General features: G+C 43.8%; 2 protein-coding genes across 2 annotated transcripts; both read right to left on the reverse strand.

Annotated features, from left to right (window-relative positions):
• Positions 1-4,859: 4,859 nt before the first annotated feature.
• On the reverse strand, positions 4,860-12,690 carry LOC128444792 (NACHT, LRR and PYD domains-containing protein 12-like; the record flags this gene model as incomplete). The annotated part of the gene is made up of 9 exons (XM_053427448.1): positions 12,596-12,690; positions 11,563-11,656; positions 9,779-9,873; positions 9,339-9,443; positions 8,680-8,894; positions 6,663-8,463; positions 5,846-6,019; positions 5,186-5,362; positions 4,860-4,917 (listed from the first exon to the last, which is right to left on the reverse strand). Coding segments are annotated over exons 1-9 (2,814 nt in total), but the record flags the coding sequence as incomplete, so codon positions are not given.
• A 2,903-nt stretch (positions 12,691-15,593) lies between these two features.
• Positions 15,594-23,416, reverse strand: LOC128444793 (NACHT, LRR and PYD domains-containing protein 12-like; the record flags this gene model as incomplete). The annotated part of the gene is made up of 9 exons (XM_053427449.1): positions 23,322-23,416; positions 22,289-22,382; positions 20,505-20,599; positions 20,065-20,169; positions 19,406-19,620; positions 17,389-19,189; positions 16,580-16,753; positions 15,920-16,096; positions 15,594-15,651 (listed from the first exon to the last, which is right to left on the reverse strand). Coding segments are annotated over exons 1-9 (2,814 nt in total), but the record flags the coding sequence as incomplete, so codon positions are not given.
• Between the last annotated feature and the right edge of the window lie 1,799 nt (positions 23,417-25,215).

Raw genomic sequence — 25,215 nt, forward strand, 5'->3', positions numbered from 1 at the left:
CAATGTTGTACGTTCATCCCTAACAACACAGCCCCAGACGGTACCTTATCTAAAGCACTCCATGGACTGCGTTCACTCTCTGTGGAAATGAAGGAACACTCTGGCGTGAAACCATGGGATGATTTTATGTCTAACTTCTTTGGCAAATGGTCTAAACTGGTCTCGGCCTTCATACTATCTGTCGCAGTGTTCATAGCCCTGTTCGCCATCTGCGGATGTTGTTGTATTCCCTGCATTCGAGCCCTGTGCATCCGTGTCATAGACTCTGCGATACAAAAGAATGACACTGAACGTGCATTACAACTGCCCCTGCTAGCTCACTCTGAGGAGATGAGGGACTGCGTTTCTTATGATTTCTGCCCAGATGGTGACAACTTACCAGATATTGACCATGCCTTTGCTCTTGCGTTACAGACTGTCCCCCCAGTCGTTCTGACCCCTGCTTTCGGACTTCCCCAATAAGTTGATGCTCAATTATGATTAGTCACATAGCCCCAAATGGTGATGTATGGACCCTTACAGGACACGGTTTTGACTTTCCCGACACAATATCTCTCACAGGAGCCCTAACAGTCGTTAGAACCCCTAAACTTAATACTTCATGCAATAGCCCTATGAAATGCTGGGAGCCTTACCCTGATTTTAGTGACATGTGATTAACTTATATTAACAGAGGGATTGTTGAGATATCTATGTTTCTCTGTATTTTGTGATTATATTTTACCTATATCCTGTGAACAAATATTAGCTGTATAATCCATATAATCAATAATGCTACAACAGTTACTTTTAGTTAGAATGATGTATAATCTTTTTGACTCAGACGCAGGGTCAGGCCCAGAGCACGACCACAGAAAGAGCAGGTGTCAACCTGAATGTCAATCTGACCCAAAATACAATTCGGAGAAAAGTGTGTGATGGAAATTCATCTTGAGATTTGAAATAATGAAAGCACGGATGCTCAGAAAAGAGAGAGGACGTGCCAGAACTAATACAATAAGGTGCTTCGTGAAATATGGTGAGAAAAAGATATGAAATCCTCCGGAAAAGTATTATCTGCTGGGTCTCTCCACTGTGGCAGGCTCCCTGTTTGCCAAGGCCACAGTGGTGGGACACCTGGTCAGTTGAAAGTGATGTGCTTGCAAAAAACTGCACTTTGAGGAAACAGTATACATCTGGCCAATAACTGGCCAGATGAATTCCCTCAAAGAAAAAGAACCGCCTCTGTGCCCACCCTGTGTCTGATTATATATACTGTGGACTTAGGATTGAACGGGGCTTCTTCTCGACATGATCCACTGAACCTGGTGACGTGTCCGGCAGAACCCCAGAGACTCTCTGTAAGTATTTCAGTGAATACAATAAATGTTCAATTTCCAGAACTTCATGTATAAGTGTCTAATTATTCCTTCTCAAATCCTGGATCAACAAACACGCTTGTCCAATCGCCGGAGGCGAGTTCAAGTTTAAAAGCCTGGCGACGACAGACACCACTTTATATTTGACATCTAGCACCATCCAATGGGTTCAGGGGCTCTCAGTCAGGCTCCACCCCCTGCTCTTCCAAATATGGTTACCTCTGGTTTCAAAAAACCAAGATGGCGCTGAACAAAAAGTCAAAGTGAGGCTTCAGAGCAGCAGTTCACCAACCAGCATGTGACATCACGTTGGATTGATACTTGAGTTCAACTTTATTTTGGAAATCTCCTTCAGAACATTTTACAAACTCCATCATACACAAGTTCACAACAGAGAAATGAATTCACACATTACAGATTCTTATGTTTTCCTTCGTCCTCCTGACGTTGATCATCACCTATACCTCAAAGTCCTCTGCGCCGCCCGGACAGTTTCCGGATCTTACCGAGCCTCGGCCAGAAACGCCCGCAACACCATCCTGCTGCACGGAGTCCAGCTGTTCATTTGCATGCTGTCGTTCCTCTCGCCCTTCATCAACATCGCTCTAGTCACCACGTGGCCCAACGACCACACCACCATCCTCTTTATCACCTTCCTGTTCACCAATGAGCTGCCACGGTAAATAATCAATAGTAAATGTATTGATCTGCTGTCAGGCTGTTTATATTGAGACATATTGATCAGAGGTAGAATTTCATTACGAGCACAAGCTTTTCATTATATGTATAGAGTATATCCCATAAAAGTGTTTGATGGAATTCTAACGGATCCTTTGGAGGACGTGTTGTTCACACTTTGTGTTTGGTCACGGTGACAACAGCCTGGTGCACAGCTCCATGAAGAGATGATGGTCTCACTCTGCTGCAGAGGAAGTGGACCTCAGAGCTTCATGTACATGGCGTCACAGTCACATGTTACACTGATACATGTGTGTTGAGGATCATCACAAAGTCACATGATGACCTCTCCACACAGTGAGAACTTGAGCCTGTCAGGAACTGACTCTGTCAAACATTTCTTATCCTGAAGTCACAAAGAACTGAGACGGGCTTGAAGATGAAGTGAAATCATCATGTTGAGACAAGTGTCTCTACGAAATATCACAAACTGTCTTCAGGACATCATCTCTCAGACACTTTCTGTCCCTTGTCTCTGCTGTGAACCTCCCATCATCAATTATTTCCCAACATGCAGCTGTTCCCAGAGGCCTGCTACAGTCTCCCCCTTGTGGTTGTTCTGAGGTGGTGGTCAAGAACGTACAACAAGAATCTTCATCTACGTTTTTATAAACGTTCTCGGGTCAGTTTTCCAATAAATATGGTAAAGTGTTTATTAAACAGTTTCCTCAGAGACTTAAAGATGCTCTGCTCTTCATCGACTCTTCTTCATACTGTAAATGTCTCATTCACTTTTCTTCTGCTTGTTTCCATTATGTCAAACTGGTGATTTTGTTCTTTTACCTGCACCAAGGATGAGATGTTTCCACCTGTTTGTTTGAAGAGGAAAGAAAATCAGAGTCATGATTCCAGTGAAGTCGGTGGAAGGATGTTTATTGAGCATTAAAGGAGAGACAAGTAGAAACAAAACTTTTCTCTCTGAGATGTTTTTCTTCTCGTAACATCTGGTTTGTCACAGAGGAAATGATCCATGTGTTTGACTCATAGACTGAATATAAAGGCTTTGACTGGGATGTGCTGCTGTTATACTGCACTGCCACCTGTGGGTCAAAAGTAGAAAAGCCACCACCGCTCTGCACCTGATGCAGAAATTAAAAACGTCCCATTTTTAAGTCCAGAGTTTTGATCTTTTGTGTCAAAGACAAAACTCTGATTTTAAACTCAATGTGATTTCAATGTGTTTAACTTTGTGTTGAACTATATCAATTTGTGACGTGAATCCAGGAACTTTAACATCAGAAACAGACATATACACAGAATGTGGTTCTACACACATGGAGTAAATAAACACACAATCGGGGCAAGAAGGTTGCTGGTTTGAATCCGGTTCAGATGGGGTCTTCCTGTGTGGAGACTGCATGTTCTCCCCGTGTTTTCTCCAGGTGCCCTGGCTTCATCTCACAAACATATGCAGATTAGGGGTTGTATAGATTGGAGACTACACACAAGCTGCTGCTGCTTCAGCCTCTGGATCCTCAGGACACAGATCAGCCTTCGTCCACACACACTGTCCTCTTCACACTCACCTCCTAAAAGATCACTTCAATCTGTTGAGAAAAGAAGACATCAGTGTCACAGAGACTCACTTCATCAGCTGTGAGTAAGTGATGCAGCACATCCTGTAAGAGCAGCAGGGACTTCAGTCCTGTTCAGAGGTAGAGCAGCTTCCTCTCTGCTTCATGTTCACGTGTTGGAATGAACACGCTAAGAGCTCAGTGTGTGTCCTCTGCATGTCAAAGTGCAGAGTGGACACCTGAGAGGTGGATTTACTGCTGTTACAGGTGAAGCCATGTTTCACTGTGTGTTTAATGAACATCTTCTTCTGACAAACTGGGACAAGTTGAGACAGATGGACCTCAGCAGAGGTTCTGCTCTGTATAAAGAGCTCCTGGTTACCATGCTGATGAGGAGAGACTTCAGTCCCACTGATCTCAGAGCTGTGACAAAGATCCACCTGATCAGTTCTTCACTGATGAAGTGAGAGAACAAAGTGTCTCAGATCAGATGAAGACGACACCGTCTCTGTCCCTCGCGTGAGGCTGTCAGCTGTGGTCCAGCTTCATTTCCTGTTCACATGAAAACAACAACTGTCGTCTTCACGTCAACTCAATCACATGATCCCAATCAGCTTGAGGCTCGTCTGATGGCTGACTGTTGTCTCTCTGTCCAACACTCTCACACTGTCTTTGAGGACACACACAGTCTCACTGTCTCTGAGGAAACACACTGTCTTTGAGGACACACACTGTCTCTGAGGACACACTGTGGTGGAAACCTCTGACATCACTATTTAATAGAAACACATGGACCTGTCTTCCGGAAGCTGACTGAGTGCATCTGGTGTTTTGGTGACAGGATGAGTCTGGAGAGATTGAGATGTTCTGGGTGAGTTAGAGATCAACTGAACCTACCAGACTTTGATTTCAATTTCCCTTATCCGTCCCTTTAAGGAGAGTGTGCACCACACAACAGTGTAGAGTCACTCTGGTCAGTGGGCGGAGCTTTTAAACGGGTTGATCTCCGACTTAACCTGGAGCAGGATAGCTGTTCATCAGAAGTTACCATGGTGATTTACCTTGTTAAGAAGTTGACGAGCTTCGTAGGACTGAAAAAACTAAACCTGAAGTTAACCTGATAACCACAAATCCTGCACAGACCCTGGACCTGTGATACTGACTGTGTTTAGTAAAATACTAATGAAAGCAGCCTGGACTGACTCCAAACATCTACTGACCTCACAGTCTCCAGTCGACAGGTTGAACTCTGCTCCAGGGAAGCCAGAGAAGAACAGCTGATCTCTGACAGACTGCAGCCCCACAACCTGAATAAAGAATAAAACTTTGAATTAAACTGAGTTCATGTGTGAAAATAACAGACACATATTTATGTGAACACAGACTCATAACAAGGAAGATAAATATGAAATCAGACATATTGGACTAAAAACGAGTCCTGATTCAGTAAGTAGCTGAAAATGTTAAATGTCACAAATTAATTAATTAATGTTAAATTATAATTAAATTAGATCAATTGTGTATAAATGCTGTATTATAGATATGAGATCTACAAAAGTCAGTCAGTGAACTGACCTCAGAGTCTCCAGTCGACAGTTTGGACTCTGTAGAAAACCACACAGCTCCTTCACTCCTGAGTCCTGCAGGTTGTCGTTGTAGCTCAGATCCAGTTCTCTCAGATGAGAGGGGTTTGACCTCAGAGCTGAAGTCAGATAAGAACAGCTGATCTCTGACAGTCTGCAGTGATTCAACCTGGATGAAGAAATATGAATATTTGAATGTGTCCTCCAGTTGTTTTTGATCGTCATCATGTCAACACAGACTCTCAACATGCTGCTGACCTCATTCCAGTCTGTGACCTGAAGATAAATATCAGATCAGACATGTTGGAGCATTGTTTCATTCATCAGCTTCTTCTCTGTGTGTTGGTCACTGAGCAGGTTTGTGTAATTAAACACTGTTTAAAGTAGTGATGGCTCTAGACACTCACTTCCTGTTTGTTTTTAGACTTATCAACAGTCCAACGTGTTTCAATAAGAATGTGTCTTATTTTGAAAACCTGAGGAGGACGAGTGCTCGGCCTCAGTCCACATGTTATTTACTGACACTTTCTTAGTGATCAGTAGCAGGTGAGTGCAGGTGAATGGAGTTGATGAGGTGGACGTGAGTGACATTTCAAATAAATAATGACCCAATAAGAAAGAAAGTCTGAAAAGTAAAGAAGGATTTAAGGACCTCAGAGTCTCCAGTCGACAGTTTGGACTCTCCAGTCCAGAACACAGCTGCTTCACTCTTGAATCCTGCAGGTTGTTGTCACTCAGATCCAGTTCTCTCAGATGTGAGGGGTCTGACTTCAGAGCTGTGGCCAAGACTTCCCAGTGAGTCTCTGAGAGTCCACAATCACAGAGTCTGTAATTAAAGAAAATATCAAATCTGTGAGAATTAAATCAGAAAACACAACATTCATACAAAACGTGAACATTTGACCCTCAACCTGGTAAATCCCCTCTTTGTTAAAAACTCCTGAAGAAAATCTTTTCAAATTTGGTTCATGCGTTCATTGAGACTAACAGAGGAACTCATTAGATTCAGGTGGTCAGGGTTCAAAGGTCAAGGTCACAGAACAGCTTCATGGCCTCTTGAACATGTTATCTCAAGCCTGTCTTTAGGGGACTCCTTCACATTTAGACCAAAAGATAAACGGATTCGATTTCAGTGGTCAAAGGTCAAAGGTTACAGTGACCTCATATTATTGTTAAGTAAACATGTCAGGAACCTGGAGGGACGGACACTGCACTGGTTCGTGGTGGCGTACAAACACAGGGTGGGAACTCACACACACACACACACACACACACACACACACACAAACACACACACACACACACACCCGCACACACATACTTCCTACTCAAAGAAAGGCTGTACTAACAGTGTTGACCACTGCAACACCATGCTGCCCAAAACAATGAGGATAATTTAACACTGAGTGTATTTGAAGAACGACTCATCTCCACTGAATGAACATGTTATTGATCATGTCTGGACTCACTTAGCCTTCCTGCAGTTCCTCAAAGCTGGGATCAGTCTTCGTCGACCCCTGTCTGATGTGTTGAACTTCTCCAGGTCCAACTCATCAAGAACCTCCTCTGACATCTGCAGCATGTAGGCCAGAGCTGAGCAGTGGATCTCAGAGAGTTTCTCCTCTGATCTGTTCTCTGACGTCAGGAACTGTTGCATCTGCTGATGAACTGAGTGGTCGTTCATCTCAGTCAGACAGTGGAAGATGTTGATGCTTCTATCAGGAGAAATTTTATAACTCTCCATCTCCTTCAGGTTGTTGATGACTCTCTGGATGATCTCTGGATTGTTCTCTGTCTGACCCAGCAGGCCTCCTAAGACTCTCTGGTTGGACTCCAGACTGAGGCCGTGAAGGAAGCGAACAAACAGGTCCAGATGACCATTTGTACTGGTGAGGGATTTCTCCATGGTTCTCTCCAGGAAGTCATCCAGGGAGAAGGTACTGTCTGTGTCCACATCTGTTCTCAAGAAGTTGTTGAGTTCTTCTGTGTTCCTCTCGGTGTAACAGTGGAACATGTAGACTGCAGCCAGAAACTCCTGAACGCTCAGATGAACAAAGCAGTAGACTGATTTCTGGAAGATCACACACTCTCTTCTGAAGATCTCAGTACAAACTCCTGAGTACACCGAGGCCTCTGTGACATTAAGACCACACCGCTCCAGGTCTTCTTGGTAGAACATGATGTTTCCTTCCTCCAGATGTTTAAGTGCCAGCCTCCCCAGCTTCAGCAGAACGTCCCTGTCAGCCTCCGTCAGCTGCTGTGGAGTCGTCTCATGTCCCTCAGAGTACTTGTTGTTCTTCCTCTTTGTCTGAACCAGCAAGAAGTGTGAGTACAGGTCAGTCAGGGTCTTGGGCAGCTCTCCTCTCTGGTCTGTGGTCAACATGTGCTCCAGAACTGTAGCACTGATCCAGCAGAAGACTGGGATTTGACACATGATGTGGAGGCTCCTGGACGTCTTGATGTGTGAGATGATTCTGCTGCACAGCTCTTCATCACTGAATCTCCTCATGAAGTACTCCTCCTTCTGGGCGTTAGTGAAGCCTCGTACCTCTGTGACCCTGTCGACATATGCAGGAGAGATCTGATTGGCCGCTGCAGGTCTGGAGGTTATCCACACGAGAGCCGAGGGAAGCAGATTCCCCCGGATGAGGTTTGTCAGCAGCACGTTGACTGATGACCTCTGTGTGACATCAGATACAAGCTCCCTGTTGTTGAAGTCCAGAGAAGGTCTGCTTTCATCCAGGCCGTCAAAGATGAACAAAGGTTTACAGACAGCAAGCGTCTCTGCCGTGAGCTTCTGTAACGCTGGATGGAAAACACGGAGCAGCGTGAGAAGACTGTGCTGCTGGTCCTTCACCAGGTTCAGCTCCCTGAACGAAAGCACAGTCAGCAGACCCACATCTTGGTTTTCTAAACCCTCTGCCCAGTCCAGAGTGAACTTCTGCACCAAGAAGGTTTTTCCTACGCCAGCGACGCCGTTGGTCAGGACGACTCTGATGCTGCTCTGCTGGTCAGGGGAGGCTTTAAAGATGTCGTGACACTTGATGGGAGTGTCGTGGAGGCTCTTCATCTTGGAAGATGTCTCAAGCTGCCTCACCTCATGATGCATATTAACCTCTTCACTCTGTCCCTCTGTGATGTAGAGATCAATGTAGATCCTGTTGAGGAGGGTTCTACTTCCTGTTTCATCACTTCCTTCAGTCACATGTTCACATATCCTTCTCACACTGAACTTATGTTCATCTAAACCCTCCTGCAGACCAGGATCTGCTGAAACACAAGAAACACTGTCAGAGACACAGAATCTGAGAATCTGCTGATTGTTTTCATCAGAAACAGAAAAACTACAGAAAATAAAAGCTTTTTAACTTTTTTCTTTTAAAACGATGTTAAATGTTGATGCTGTAAGAAATAACAAAATAAAATCACATGTGCTGTGGTCAGAAGTGAAGACATCAGCAGACACATGTACAGTGCTGCTCTGACCGGCTGTCTGACCTCCAGCTCCTGTTCTGGATCTTTGTCCACACTGGGGACAGGAGGAGTCTCCTGAAGAGCCAGACTGGTCCCAGTATGAGGTGATGCACTGTCTGCAGAACCAGTGTCCACAGATGGTGGCGACTGGATCCTTCAGGACGTCCTTACACAAAGCACAGCAGGACGACTGCTCCTCCTCAGAAACATGACTCCTCTTCCTCTCCCTGTGAAGACATTTCCTGATAACTCACATGTCACAGTCACAGGTTGTCATTACTTCTGTCAAGGAGGTTTTGTTTTCACCCAGTATGTTTGTGTGTTGGTTGGTTCGTTAGTGGGATTATAAAAAACGGCAGATTACCAGTAAACTTGGTGGAAGGTTGGGTAAGGGTTAGGGTTGGGGAGTGTTCCTCTTTCACAGACATGTTCATAAGACTGATGTTTACCAGTGTGTGGAATTTGGTGCAGAGCCAAATCAAAATGAGTCTCTAGTGGATTTCAAAGTGGTTTCATTAGGAGCGTGTTGGTTCTTGGTGGAGGTCTGAGCTCTTTGAGTGATTCTGAGAGATTAGTCACCAACTTCAATGAAGCTGTGTCCTAAAGCAGGGGCCACACTACAGGAAACTAGATCCTCTTCAGAGCAGGTCACAGTAGAAACAGTCTCTTACTCTGTGTGTGAGGGTCCGGGTTCATTACTGAAGTGTAGAGGATAATCTTTGGACATGTCACTCTTCAGAGACAGACAGCTGGACCCTGGAGACTCTGCTCTCAGTCTGTGGTCCTGATATCTGCAAACACAAACATGTTTTTATTCAGAACATATCATTTACTGGTTCATTCTCTGAGGATTCAGTTTGGAGGTTCACATGTTTGCAGCAGGTCTCTTACATTGTGTGTGAGGGTCCAGGTTCATTACTGAAGTGTAGAGGATAATCTTTGGACATGTCACTCTTCAGAGACAGACAGCTGGACCCTGGAGACTCTGCTCTCAGTCTGTGGTCCTGACATCTGCAAACACAAACATGTTTTTATTCAGAACACATCATTTACTGGTTCATTCTCTGAGGATTCAGTTTGGAGGTTCACATGTTTGCAGCAGGTCTCTTACATTGTGTGTGAGGGTCCAGGTTCATTACTGAAGTGTAGAGGATAATCTTTGGACATGTCACTCTTCAGAGACAGACAGCTGGACCCTGGAGACTCTGCTCTCAGTCTGTGGTCCTGACATCTGCAAACACAAACATGTTTTTATTTAGAACACATCATTCACTGGTTCATTCTCTGAGGATTCAGTTTGGAGGTTCACATGTTTGCAGCAGGTCTCTTACATTGTGTGTGAGGGTCCAGGTTCATTACTGAAGTGTAGAGGATAATCTTTGGACATGTCACTCTTCAGAGACAGACAGCTGGACCCTGGAGACTCTGCTCTCAGTCTGTGGTCCTGACCTCTGCAAACGCAAACATGTTTTTATTCAGAAAACATCATTCACTGGTTCATTCTCTGAGGATTCAGTTTGGAGGTTCACATGTTTGCAGCAGGTCTCTTACTTATTTGTTGAGGGTCCAACTTTCCTAGGAATGTCCTCGTCCATGTTGCATCGGGCCGGCTGCGGCTCAGTTGTGGTTCAGGCCACGCTGCTCTTCTAGATATTCAAGGTCTGGACTAATTCCTTCTCATTCTGCGCTCAGTTTACAGAAGAACACAGTGAAATTACCTTTCACACCAGTTTCAATGTTTATCTGTTGAAAATGTCACAAACAACACTTGTGTGTTGCAAATAGCTCTCTCTCTCTCTCTCTCTCTCTCTCTCTCTCTCTCTCTCTCTCTCTCTCTCTCTTTCCAGACAGGTGACCTCAGGAAGCCTGCATTATTTTTGTATTAAAATATTAGTCAATCACTTGATTTATTCAGCCAGTTTCAACCATTTCATTGAGAACATTATTAAATGAATAATATGAATATATTTTTTTGGGGCATCAGCCAATAAGGGTGTGGAGGTGTACTATTGTACAAGTTCAATAATAAAGTTCCCTTTCAAGTAATATTGGTTTATGTCATTTGTAAATCCACCAATAAACCTGCATAGTCACAAACAAACGTTCAATAATATAATAATCCAATATTTTGGCAACTTGAGCATTTCCTAAGCCACACTCAGATTAATCAACTACATTAATTAATGATTACAAGCTTGTAAAAATGCAGGTGTCCCTCAACCCCCTGCCACTAAGAGAAGGAAACTCAACATCTAGTATCATGTTCACGTCATAAAGGCTGGAAATGAATTACAGAAATTTCTAGACAGTAACTCTGAGAGCAAATCAGTCAGCAGCTTGAAGCAGCACTCTGTATCTCCACTCAGTTCTATGGCTTTGTGCCCAAATGAAGGTCAAACACAAGCTCTTCAACTTTATAGTCACTTTAAAACTCACACAAAACCAGTATAAAGTTATATGTGTGTGTATGTGTGTGTGTGTGTGTGTGTGTGTGTGTGTGTGTGTTTGTGTGCGTGTGTGTGTGTTTACCTGGCTCTGCAGGTCGATGTTCCTCACACCTCAGCCAGTGAGTCCAGAGCTTTACTGGGATCCACAGTGAAGACTCTCGACTGGTTGGTGACCACTGCTGTAACGTATGGTTGTGAAAACACGTTCTGTTATTAAACACTTGATGAACAGATGTGATGAAGATGAAAAGTGAAACTGTGAGTTAACTCTGTTAATTAGTCCTTTGAAGGCTCTTTGTTCCAGACCTGCTGTTCACATCTGTCTCTGGGATCCGATCACACGAAACCACGTCTGTCACCAGGTGTGAACTGACAAATGTTAGTGTGAACTGACAATCCGTGTGAGAGTGTAATAGTAAAACTTTCAGAAAGTTATGTTCACACTAACCTGCTCATTTTCCTTCCTTCTGCTCGTCCAGGTGAAAAAGGAGTCTGACCGCTCCTTGTTCTCATGCTTCTCCTCCCTGTTGAACCAGTTCACACTTGAAACCACCCAGTTCAAAGTCCAGTTCATGCCCATAAAAATTAACTGGTTCACAGTTCATGTTTTATTGTGATGGTTATGATGTCGATAGCAAACTTAGATTTAATATTAGATTAGATTCAACTTTATTGTCATTGCACAGGGTACAAGTACAGAGACAATGAAATGTAGTTTAGCATCTAGCCAGAAGTGCAGAAAAAGCATAAAAGTGCAGAGTATTTGCATATGTAAAGTGGAATATGTAAATAAATAAGATATGTCCATTTAGAAATAGAGATGGAATATGAAGAGTATTGATACATTAGTAGCAACAATAGAAGAAGGTAGTATAGATGACAAACTTAGGATCACGTCTTTAGTTAATAATGGACGGTGTGGGATCATGAATCCAGATGTTCACCTTAACACTGAGTCCTGACAGTGTGCGTCTCCTGGGACTGAGCCGTACAATGTGATTTTTCATGATGTTTAAATGAGCCTCATAAACTCTTGAATCAAACCAACACTCAAGTTACTTCATGTGCTGTGCGATTAGCAGACAGATGTTAACACTAAGTGTGACACCACTTTATATTTGACATCTAGCACCGTCCAATGGGTTCAGGGGCTCTCAGTCAGGCTCCACCCCCTGCTCTTCCAAATATGGTTACCTCTGGTTTCAAAAAACCAAGATGGCGCTGAACAAAAAGTCAAAGTGAGGCTTCAGAGCAGCAGTTCACCAACCAGCATGTGACATCACGTTGGATTGATACTTGAGTTCAACTTTATTTTGGAAATCTCCTTCAGAACATTTTACAAACTCCATCATACACAAGTTCACAACAGAGAAATGAATTCACACATTACAGATTCTTATGTTTTCCTTCGTCCTCCTGACGTTGATCATCACCTATACCTCAAAGTCCTCTGCGCCGCCCGGACAGTTTCCGGATCTTACCGAGCCTCGGCCAGAAACGCCCGCAACACCATCCTGCTGCACGGAGTCCAGCTGTTCATTTGCATGCTGTCGTTCCTCTCGCCCTTCATCAACATCGCTCTAGTCACCACGTGGCCCAACGACCACACCACCATCCTCTTTATCACCTTCCTGTTCACCAATGAGCTGCCACGGTAAATAATCAATAGTAAATGTATTGATCTGCTGTCAGGCTGTTTATATTGAGACATATTGATCAGAGGTAGAATTTCATTACGAGCACAAGCTTTTCATTATATGTATAGAGTATATCCCATAAAAGTGTTTGATGGAATTCTAACGGATCCTTTGGAGGACGTGTTGTTCACACTTTGTGTTTGGTCACGGTGACAACAGCCTGGTGCACAGCTCCATGAAGAGATGATGGTCTCACTCTGCTGCAGAGGAAGTGGACCTCAGAGCTTCATGTACATGGCGTCACAGTCACATGTTACACTGATACATGTGTGTTGAGGATCATCACAAAGTCACATGATGACCTCTCCACACAGTGAGAACTTGAGCCTGTCAGGAACTGACTCTGTCAAACATTTCTTATCCTGAAGTCACAAAGAACTGAGACGGGCTTGAAGATGAAGTGAAATCATCATGTTGAGACAAGTGTCTCTACGAAATATCACAAACTGTCTTCAGGACATCATCTCTCAGACACTTTCTGTCCCTTGTCTCTGCTGTGAACCTCCCATCATCAATTATTTCCCAACATGCAGCTGTTCCCAGAGGCCTGCTACAGTCTCCCCCTTGTGGTTGTTCTGAGGTGGTGGTCAAGAACGTACAACAAGAATCTTCATCTACGTTTTTATAAACGTTCTCGGGTCAGTTTTCCAATAAATATGGTAAAGTGTTTATTAAACAGTTTCCTCAGAGACTTAAAGATGCTCTGCTCTTCATCGACTCTTCTTCATACTGTAAATGTCTCATTCACTTTTCTTCTGCTTGTTTCCATTATGTCAAACTGGTGATTTTGTTCTTTTACCTGCACCAAGGATGAGATGTTTCCACCTGTTTGTTTGAAGAGGAAAGAAAATCAGAGTCATGATTCCAGTGAAGTCGGTGGAAGGATGTTTATTGAGCATTAAAGGAGAGACAAGTAGAAACAAAACTTTTCTCTCTGAGATGTTTTTCTTCTCGTAACATCTGGTTTGTCACAGAGGAAATGATCCATGTGTTTGACTCATAGACTGAATATAAAGGCTTTGACTGGGATGTGCTGCTGTTATACTGCACTGCCACCTGTGGGTCAAAAGTAGAAAAGCCACCACCGCTCTGCACCTGATGCAGAAATTAAAAACGTCCCATTTTTAAGTCCAGAGTTTTGATCTTTTGTGTCAAAGACAAAACTCTGATTTTAAACTCAATGTGATTTCAATGTGTTTAACTTTGTGTTGAACTATATCAATTTGTGACGTGAATCCAGGAACTTTAACATCAGAAACAGACATATACACAGAATGTGGTTCTACACACATGGAGTAAATAAACACACAATCGGGGCAAGAAGGTTGCTGGTTTGAATCCGGTTCAGATGGGGTCTTCCTGTGTGGAGACTGCATGTTCTCCCCGTGTTTTCTCCAGGTGCCCTGGCTTCATCTCACAAACATATGCAGATTAGGGGTTGTATAGATTGGAGACTACACACAAGCTGCTGCTGCTTCAGCCTCTGGATCCTCAGGACACAGATCAGCCTTCGTCCACACACACTGTCCTCTTCACACTCACCTCCTAAAAGATCACTTCAATCTGTTGAGAAAAGAAGACATCAGTGTCACAGAGACTCACTTCATCAGCTGTGAGTAAGTGATGCAGCACATCCTGTAAGAGCAGCAGGGACTTCAGTCCTGTTCAGAGGTAGAGCAGCTTCCTCTCTGCTTCATGTTCACGTGTTGGAATGAACACGCTAAGAGCTCAGTGTGTGTCCTCTGCATGTCAAAGTGCAGAGTGGACACCTGAGAGGTGGATTTACTGCTGTTACAGGTGAAGCCATGTTTCACTGTGTGTTTAATGAACATCTTCTTCTGACAAACTGGGACAAGTTGAGACAGATGGACCTCAGCAGAGGTTCTGCTCTGTATAAAGAGCTCCTGGTTACCATGCTGATGAGGAGAGACTTCAGTCCCACTGATCTCAGAGCTGTGACAAAGATCCACCTGATCAGTTCTTCACTGATGAAGTGAGAGAACAAAGTGTCTCAGATCAGATGAAGACGACACCGTCTCTGTCCCTCGCGTGAGGCTGTCAGCTGTGGTCCAGCTTCATTTCCTGTTCACATGAAAACAAAAACAACTGTCGTCTTCACGTCAACTCGATCACATGATCCCAATCAGCTTGAGGCTCGTCTGATGGCTGACTGTTGTCTCTCTGTCCAACACTCTCACACTGTCTTTGAGGACACACACAGTCTCACTGTCTCTGAGGAAACACACTGTCTTTGAGGACACACACTGTCTCTGAGGACACACTGTGGTGGAAACCTCTGACATCACTATTTAATAGAAACACATGGACCTGTCTTCCGGAAGCTGACTGAGTGCATCTGGTGTTTTGGTGACAGGATGAGTCTGGAGAGATTGAGATGTTCTGGGTGAGTTAGAGATCAACTGAACCTACCAGACTTTGATTTCAATTTCCCTTATCCGTCCCTTTAAGGAGAGTGTGCACCACACAACAGTGTAGAGTCACTCTGGTCAGTGGGCGGAGCTTTTAAACGGGTTGATCTCCGACTTAACCTGGAGCAGGATAGCTGTTCATCAGAAGTTACCATGGTGATTTACCTTGTTAAGAAGTTGACGAGCTTCGTAGGACTGAAAAAACTAAACCTGAAGTTAACCTGATAACCACAAATCCTGCACAGACCCTGGACCTGTGATACTGACTGTGTTTAGTAAAATACTAATGAAAGCAGCCTGGACTGACTCCAAACATCTACTGACCTCACAGTCTCCAGTCGACAGGTTGAACTCTGCTCCAGGGAAGCCAGAGAAGAACAGCTGATCTCTGACAGACTGCAGCCCCACAACCTGAATAAAGAATAAAACTTTGAATTAAACTGAGTTCATGTGTGAAAATAACAGACACATATTTATGTGAACACAGACTCATAACAAGGAAGATAAATATGAAATCAGACATATTGGACTAAAAACGAGTCCTGATTCAGTAAGTAGCTGAAAATGTTAAATGTCACAAATTAATTAATTAATGTTAAATTATAATTAAATTAGATCAATTGTGTATAAATGCTGTATTATAGATATGAGATCTACAAAAGTCAGTCAGTGAACTGACCTCAGAGTCTCCAGTCGACAGTTTGGACTCTGTAGAAAACCACACAGCTCCTTCACTCCTGAGTCCTGCAGGTTGTCGTTGTAGCTCAGATCCAGTTCTCTCAGATGAGAGGGGTTTGACCTCAGAGCTGAAGTCAGATAAGAACAGCTGATCTCTGACAGTCTGCAGTGATTCAACCTGGATGAAGAAATATGAATATTTGAATGTGTCCTCCAGTTGTTTTTGATCGTCATCATGTCAACACAGACTCTCAACATGCTGCTGACCTCATTCCAGTCTGTGACCTGAAGATAAATATCAGATCAGACATGTTGGAGCATTGTTTCATTCATCAGCTTCTTCTCTGTGTGTTGGTCACTAAGCAGGTTTGTGTAATTAAACACTGTTTAAAGTAGTGATGGCTCTAGACACTCACTTCCTGTTTGTTTTTAGACTTATCAACAGTCCAACGTGTTTCAATAAGAATGTGTCTTATTTTGAAAACCTGAGGAGGACGAGTGCTCGGCCTCAGTCCACATGTTATTTACTGACACTTTCTTAGTGATCAGTAGCAGGTGAGTGCAGGTGAATGGAGTTGATGAGGTGGACGTGAGTGACATTTCAAATAAATAATGACCCAATAAGAAAGAAAGTCTGAAAAGTAAAGAAGGATTTAAGGACCTCAGAGTCTCCAGTCGACAGTTTGGACTCTCCAGTCCAGAACACAGCTGCTTCACTCTTGAATCCTGCAGGTTGTTGTCACTCAGATCCAGTTCTCTCAGATGTGAGGGGTCTGACTTCAGAGCTGTGGCCAAGACTTCCCAGTGAGTCTCTGAGAGTCCACAATCACAGAGTCTGTAATTAAAGAAAATATCAAATCTGTGAGAATTAAATCAGAAAACACAACATTCATACAAAACGTGAACATTTGACCCTCAACCTGGTAAATCCCCTCTTTGTTAAAAACTCCTGAAGAAAATCTTTTCAAATTTGGTTCATGCGTTCATTGAGACTAACAGAGGAACTCATTAGATTCAGGTGGTCAGGGTTCAAAGGTCAAGGTCACAGAACAGCTTCATGGCCTCTTGAACATGTTATCTCAAGCCTGTCTTTAGGGGACTCCTTCACATTTAGACCAAAAGATAAACGGATTCGATTTCAGTGGTCAAAGGTCAAAGGTTACAGTGACCTCATATTATTGTTAAGTAAACATGTCAGGAACCTGGAGGGACGGACACTGCACTGGTTCGTGGTGGCGTACAAACACAGGGTGGGAACTCACACACACACACACACACACACACACAAACACACACACACACACACACCCGCACACACATACTTCCTACTCAAAGAAAGGCTGTACTAACAGTGTTGACCACTGCAACACCATGCTGCCCAAAACAATGAGGATAATTTAACACTGAGTGTATTTGAAGAACGACTCATCTCCACTGAATGAACATGTTATTGATCATGTCTGGACTCACTTAGCCTTCCTGCAGTTCCTCAAAGCTGGGATCAGTCTTCGTCGACCCCTGTCTGATGTGTTGAACTTCTCCAGGTCCAACTCATCAAGAACCTCCTCTGACATCTGCAGCATGTAGGCCAGAGCTGAGCAGTGGATCTCAGAGAGTTTCTCCTCTGATCTGTTCTCTGACGTCAGGAACTGTTGCATCTGCTGATGAACTGAGTGGTCGTTCATCTCAGTCAGACAGTGGAAGATGTTGATGCTTCTATCAGGAGAAATTTTATAACTCTCCATCTCCTTCAGGTTGTTGATGACTCTCTGGATGATCTCTGGATTGTTCTCTGTCTGACCCAGCAGGCCTCCTAAGACTCTCTGGTTGGACTCCAGACTGAGGCCGTGAAGGAAGCGAACAAACAGGTCCAGATGACCATTTGTACTGGTGAGGGATTTCTCCATGGTTCTCTCCAGGAAGTCATCCAGGGAGAAGGTACTGTCTGTGTCCACATCTGTTCTCAAGAAGTTGTTGAGTTCTTCTGTGTTCCTCTCGGTGTAACAGTGGAACATGTAGACTGCAGCCAGAAACTCCTGAACGCTCAGATGAACAAAGCAGTAGACTGATTTCTGGAAGATCACACACTCTCTTCTGAAGATCTCAGTACAAACTCCTGAGTACACCGAGGCCTCTGTGACATTAAGACCACACCGCTCCAGGTCTTCTTGGTAGAACATGATGTTTCCTTCCTCCAGATGTTTAAGTGCCAGCCTCCCCAGCTTCAGCAGAACGTCCCTGTCAGCCTCCGTCAGCTGCTGTGGAGTCGTCTCATGTCCCTCAGAGTACTTGTTGTTCTTCCTCTTTGTCTGAACCAGCAAGAAGTGTGAGTACAGGTCAGTCAGGGTCTTGGGCAGCTCTCCTCTCTGGTCTGTGGTCAACATGTGCTCCAGAACTGTAGCACTGATCCAGCAGAAGACTGGGATTTGACACATGATGTGGAGGCTCCTGGACGTCTTGATGTGTGAGATGATTCTGCTGCACAGCTCTTCATCACTGAATCTCCTCATGAAGTACTCCTCCTTCTGGGCGTTAGTGAAGCCTCGTACCTCTGTGACCCTGTCGACATATGCAGGAGAGATCTGATTGGCCGCTGCAGGTCTGGAGGTTATCCACACGAGAGCCGAGGGAAGCAGATTCCCCCGGATGAGGTTTGTCAGCAGCACGTTGACTGATGACCTCTGTGTGACATCAGATACAAGCTCCCTGTTGTTGAAGTCCAGAGAAGGTCTGCTTTCATCCAGGCCGTCAAAGATGAACAAAGGTTTACAGACAGCAAGCGTCTCTGCCGTGAGCTTCTGTAACGCTGGATGGAAAACACGGAGCAGCGTGAGAAGACTGTGCTGCTGGTCCTTCACCAGGTTCAGCTCCCTGAACGAAAGCACAGTCAGCAGACCCACATCTTGGTTTTCTAAACCCTCTGCCCAGTCCAGAGTGAACTTCTGCACCAAGAAGGTTTTTCCTACGCCAGCGACGCCGTTGGTCAGGACGACTCTGATGCTGCTCTGCTGGTCAGGGGAGGCTTTAAAGATGTCGTGACACTTGATGGGAGTGTCGTGGAGGCTCTTCATCTTGGAAGATGTCTCAAGCTGCCTCACCTCATGATGCATATTAACCTCTTCACTCTGTCCCTCTGTGATGTAGAGATCAATGTAGATCCTGTTGAGGAGGGTTCTACTTCCTGTTTCATCACTTCCTTCAGTCACATGTTCACATATCCTTCTCACACTGAACTTATGTTCATCTAAACCCTCCTGCAGACCAGGATCTGCTGAAACACAAGAAACACTGTCAGAGACACAGAATCTGAGAATCTGCTGATTGTTTTCATCAGAAACAGAAAAACTACAGAAAATAAAAGCTTTTTAACTTTTTTCTTTTAAAACGATGTTAAATGTTGATGCTGTAAGAAATAACAAAATAAAATCACATGTGCTGTGGTCAGAAGTGAAGACATCAGCAGACACATGTACAGTGCTGCTCTGACCGGCTGTCTGACCTCCAGCTCCTGTTCTGGATCTTTGTCCACACTGGGGACAGGAGGAGTCTCCTGAAGAGCCAGACTGGTCCCAGTATGAGGTGATGCACTGTCTGCAGAACCAGTGTCCACAGATGGTGGCGACTGGATCCTTCAGGACGTCCTTACACAAAGCACAGCAGGACGACTGCTCCTCCTCAGAAACATGACTCCTCTTCCTCTCCCTGTGAAGACATTTCCTGATAACTCACATGTCACAGTCACAGGTTGTCATTACTTCTGTCAAGGAGGTTTTGTTTTCACCCAGTATGTTTGTGTGTTGGTTGGTTCGTTAGTGGGATTATAAAAAACGGCAGATTACCAGTAAACTTGGTGGAAGGTTGGGTAAGGGTTAGGGTTGGGGAGTGTTCCTCTTTCACAGACATGTTCATAAGACTGATGTTTACCAGTGTGTGGAATTTGGTGCAGAGCCAAATCAAAATGAGTCTCTAGTGGATTTCAAAGTGGTTTCATTAGGAGCGTGTTGGTTCTTGGTGGAGGTCTGAGCTCTTTGAGTGATTCTGAGAGATTAGTCACCAACTTCAATGAAGCTGTGTCCTAAAGCAGGGGCCACACTACAGGAAACTAGATCCTCTTCAGAGCAGGTCACAGTAGAAACAGTCTCTTACTCTGTGTGTGAGGGTCCGGGTTCATTACTGAAGTGTAGAGGATAATCTTTGGACATGTCACTCTTCAGAGACAGACAGCTGGACCCTGGAGACTCTGCTCTCAGTCTGTGGTCCTGATATCTGCAAACACAAACATGTTTTTATTCAGAACATATCATTTACTGGTTCATTCTCTGAGGATTCAGTTTGGAGGTTCACATGTTTGCAGCAGGTCTCTTACATTGTGTGTGAGGGTCCAGGTTCATTACTGAAGTGTAGAGGATAATCTTTGGACATGTCACTCTTCAGAGACAGACAGCTGGACCCTGGAGACTCTGCTCTCAGTCTGTGGTCCTGACATCTGCAAACACAAACATGTTTTTATTCAGAACACATCATTTACTGGTTCATTCTCTGAGGATTCAGTTTGGAGGTTCACATGTTTGCAGCAGGTCTCTTACATTGTGTGTGAGGGTCCAGGTTCATTACTGAAGTGTAGAGGATAATCTTTGGACATGTCACTCTTCAGAGACAGACAGCTGGACCCTGGAGACTCTGCTCTCAGTCTGTGGTCCTGACATCTGCAAACACAAACATGTTTTTATTTAGAACACATCATTCACTGGTTCATTCTCTGAGGATTCAGTTTGGAGGTTCACATGTTTGCAGCAGGTCTCTTACATTGTGTGTGAGGGTCCAGGTTCATTACTGAAGTGTAGAGGATAATCTTTGGACATGTCACTCTTCAGAGACAGACAGCTGGACCCTGGAGACTCTGCTCTCAGTCTGTGGTCCTGACCTCTGCAAACGCAAACATGTTTTTATTCAGAAAACATCATTCACTGGTTCATTCTCTGAGGATTCAGTTTGGAGGTTCACATGTTTGCAGCAGGTCTCTTACTTATTTGTTGAGGGTCCAACTTTCCTAGGAATGTCCTCGTCCATGTTGCATCGGGCCGGCTGCGGCTCAGTTGTGGTTCAGGCCACGCTGCTCTTCTAGATATTCAAGGTCTGGACTAATTCCTTCTCATTCTGCGCTCAGTTTACAGAAGAACACAGTGAAATTACCTTTCACACCAGTTTCAATGTTTATCTGTTGAAAATGTCACAAACAACACTTGTGTGTTGCAAATAGCTCTCTCTCTCTCTCTCTCTCTCTCTCTCTCTCTCTCTCTCTCTCTCTCTCTCTCTTTCCAGACAGGTGACCTCAGGAAGCCTGCATTATTTTTGTATTAAAATATTAGTCAATCACTTGATTTATTCAGCCAGTTTCAACCATTTCATTGAGAACATTATTAAATGAATAATATGAATATATTTTTTTGGGGCATCAGCCAATAAGGGTGTGGAGGTGTACTATTGTACAAGTTCAATAATAAAGTTCCCTTTCAAGTAATATTGGTTTATGTCATTTGTAAATCCACCAATAAACCTGCATAGTCACAAACAAACGTTCAATAATATAATAATCCAATATTTTGGCAACTTGAGCATTTCCTAAGCCACACTCAGATTAATCAACTACATTAATTAATGATTACAAGCTTGTAAAAATGCAGGTGTCCCTCAACCCCCTGCCACTAAGAGAAGGAAACTCAACATCTAGTATCATGTTCACGTCATAAAGGCTGGAAATGAATTACAGAAATTTCTAGACAGTAACTCTGAGAGCAAATCAGTCAGCAGCTTGAAGCAGCACTCTGTATCTCCACTCAGTTCTATGGCTTTGTGCCCAAATGAAGGTCAAACACAAGCTCTTCAACTTTATAGTCACTTTAAAACTCACACAAAACCAGTATAAAGTTATATGTGTGTGTATGTGTGTGTGTGTGTGTGTGTGTGTGTGTGTGTGTGTTTGTGTGCGTGTGTGTGTGTTTACCTGGCTCTGCAGGTCGATGTTCCTCACACCTCAGCCAGTGAGTCCAGAGCTTTACTGGGATCCACAGTGAAGACTCTCGACTGGTTGGTGACCACTGCTGTAACGTATGGTTGTGAAAACACGTTCTGTTATTAAACACTTGATGAACAGATGTGATGAAGATGAAAAGTGAAACTGTGAGTTAACTCTGTTAATTAGTCCTTTGAAGGCTCTTTGTTCCAGACCTGCTGTTCACATCTGTCTCTGGGATCCGATCACACGAAACCACGTCTGTCACCAGGTGTGAACTGACAAATGTTAGTGTGAACTGACAATCCGTGTGAGAGTGTAATAGTAAAACTTTCAGAAAGTTATGTTCACACTAACCTGCTCATTTTCCTTCCTTCTGCTCGTCCAGGTGAAAAAGGAGTCTGACCGCTCCTTGTTCTCATGCTTCTCCTCCCTGTTGAACCAGTTCACACTTGAAACCACCCAGTTCAAAGTCCAGTTCATGCCCATAAAAATTAACTGGTTCACAGTTCATGTTTTATTGTGATGGTTATGATGTCGATAGCAAACTTAGATTTAATATTAGATTAGATTCAACTTTATTGTCATTGCACAGGGTACAAGTACAGAGACAATGAAATGTAGTTTAGCATCTAGCCAGAAGTGCAGAAAAAGCATAAAAGTGCAGAGTATTTGCATATGTAAAGTGGAATATGTAAATAAATAAGATATGTCCATTTAGAAATAGAGATGGAATATGAAGAGTATTGATACATTAGTAGCAACAATAGAAGAAGGTAGTATAGATGACAAACTTAGGATCACGTCTTTAGTTAATAATGGACGGTGTGGGATCATGAATCCAGATGTTCACCTTAACACTGAGTCCTGACAGTGTGCGTCTCCTGGGACTGAGCCGTACAATGTGATTTTTCATGATGTTTAAATGAGCCTCATAAACTCTTGAATCAAACCAACACTCAAGTTACTTCATGTGCTGTGCGATTAGCAGACAGATGTTAACACTAAGTGTGACACCACTTTATATTTGACATCTAGCACCGTCCAATGGGTTCAGGGGCTCTCAGTCAGGCTCCACCCCCTGCTCTTCCAAATATGGTTACCTCTGGTTTCAAAAAACCAAGATGGCGCTGAACAAAAAGTCAAAGTGAGGCTTCAGAGCAGCAGTTCACCAACCAGCATGTGACATCACGTTGGATTGATACTTGAGTTCAACTTTATTTTGGAAATCTCCTTCAGAACATTTTACAAACTCCATCATACACAAGTTCACAACAGAGAAATGAATTCACACATTACAGATTCTTATGTTTTCCTTCGTCCTCCTGACGTTGATCATCACCTATACCTCAAAGTCCTCTGCGCCGCCCGGACAGTTTCCGGATCTTACCGAGCCTCGGCCAGAAACGCCCGCAACACCATCCTGCTGCACGGAGTCCAGCTGTTCATTTGCATGCTGTCGTTCCTCTCGCCCTTCATCAACATCGCTCTAGTCACCACGTGGCCCAACGACCACACCACCATCCTCTTTATCACCTTCCTGTTCACCAATGAGCTGCCACGGTAAATAATCAATAGTAAATGTATTGATCTGCTGTCAGGCTGTTTATATTGAGACATATTGATCAGAGGTAGAATTTCATTACGAGCACAAGCTTTTCATTATATGTATAGAGTATATCCCATAAAAGTGTTTGATGGAATTCTAACGGATCCTTTGGAGGACGTGTTGTTCACACTTTGTGTTTGGTCACGGTGACAACAGCCTGGTGCACAGCTCCATGAAGAGATGATGGTCTCACTCTGCTGCAGAGGAAGTGGACCTCAGAGCTTCATGTACATGGCGTCACAGTCACATGTTACACTGATACATGTGTGTTGAGGATCATCACAAAGTCACATGATGACCTCTCCACACAGTGAGAACTTGAGCCTGTCAGGAACTGACTCTGTCAAACATTTCTTATCCTGAAGTCACAAAGAACTGAGACGGGCTTGAAGATGAAGTGAAATCATCATGTTGAGACAAGTGTCTCTACGAAATATCACAAACTGTCTTCAGGACATCATCTCTCAGACACTTTCTGTCCCTTGTCTCTGCTGTGAACCTCCCATCATCAATTATTTCCCAACATGCAGCTGTTCCCAGAGGCCTGCTACAGTCTCCCCCTTGTGGTTGTTCTGAGGTGGTGGTCAAGAACGTACAACAAGAATCTTCATCTACGTTTTTATAAACGTTCTCGGGTCAGTTTTCCAATAAATATGGTAAAGTGTTTATTAAACAGTTTCCTCAGAGACTTAAAGATGCTCTGCTCTTCATCGACTCTTCTTCATACTGTAAATGTCTCATTCACTTTTCTTCTGCTTGTTTCCATTATGTCAAACTGGTGATTTTGTTCTTTTACCTGCACCAAGGATGAGATGTTTCCACCTGTTTGTTTGAAGAGGAAAGAAAATCAGAGTCATGATTCCAGTGAAGTCGGTGGAAGGATGTTTATTGAGCATTAAAGGAGAGACAAGTAGAAACAAAACTTTTCTCTCTGAGATGTTTTTCTTCTCGTAACATCTGGTTTGTCACAGAGGAAATGATCCATGTGTTTGACTCATAGACTGAATATAAAGGCTTTGACTGGGATGTGCTGCTGTTATACTGCACTGCCACCTGTGGGTCAAAAGTAGAAAAGCCACCACCGCTCTGCACCTGATGCAGAAATTAAAAACGTCCCATTTTTAAGTCCAGAGTTTTGATCTTTTGTGTCAAAGACAAAACTCTGATTTTAAACTCAATGTGATTTCAATGTGTTTAACTTTGTGTTGAACTATATCAATTTGTGACGTGAATCCAGGAACTTTAACATCAGAAACAGACATATACACAGAATGTGGTTCTACACACATGGAGTAAATAAACACACAATCGGGGCAAGAAGGTTGCTGGTTTGAATCCGGTTCAGATGGGGTCTTCCTGTGTGGAGACTGCATGTTCTCCCCGTGTTTTCTCCAGGTGCCCTGGCTTCATCTCACAAACATATGCAGATTAGGGGTTGTATAGATTGGAGACTACACACAAGCTGCTGCTGCTTCAGCCTCTGGATCCTCAGGACACAGATCAGCCTTCGTCCACACACACTGTCCTCTTCACACTCACCTCCTAAAAGATCACTTCAATCTGTTGAGAAAAGAAGACATCAGTGTCACAGAGACTCACTTCATCAGCTGTGAGTAAGTGATGCAGCACATCCTGTAAGAGCAGCAGGGACTTCAGTCCTGTTCAGAGGTAGAGC

The sequence above is a fragment of the Pleuronectes platessa genome, chromosome 7, assembly GCF_947347685.1.
Source record: "Pleuronectes platessa chromosome 7, fPlePla1.1, whole genome shotgun sequence".
Lineage (NCBI taxonomy): Eukaryota > Metazoa > Chordata > Actinopteri > Pleuronectiformes > Pleuronectidae > Pleuronectes > Pleuronectes platessa.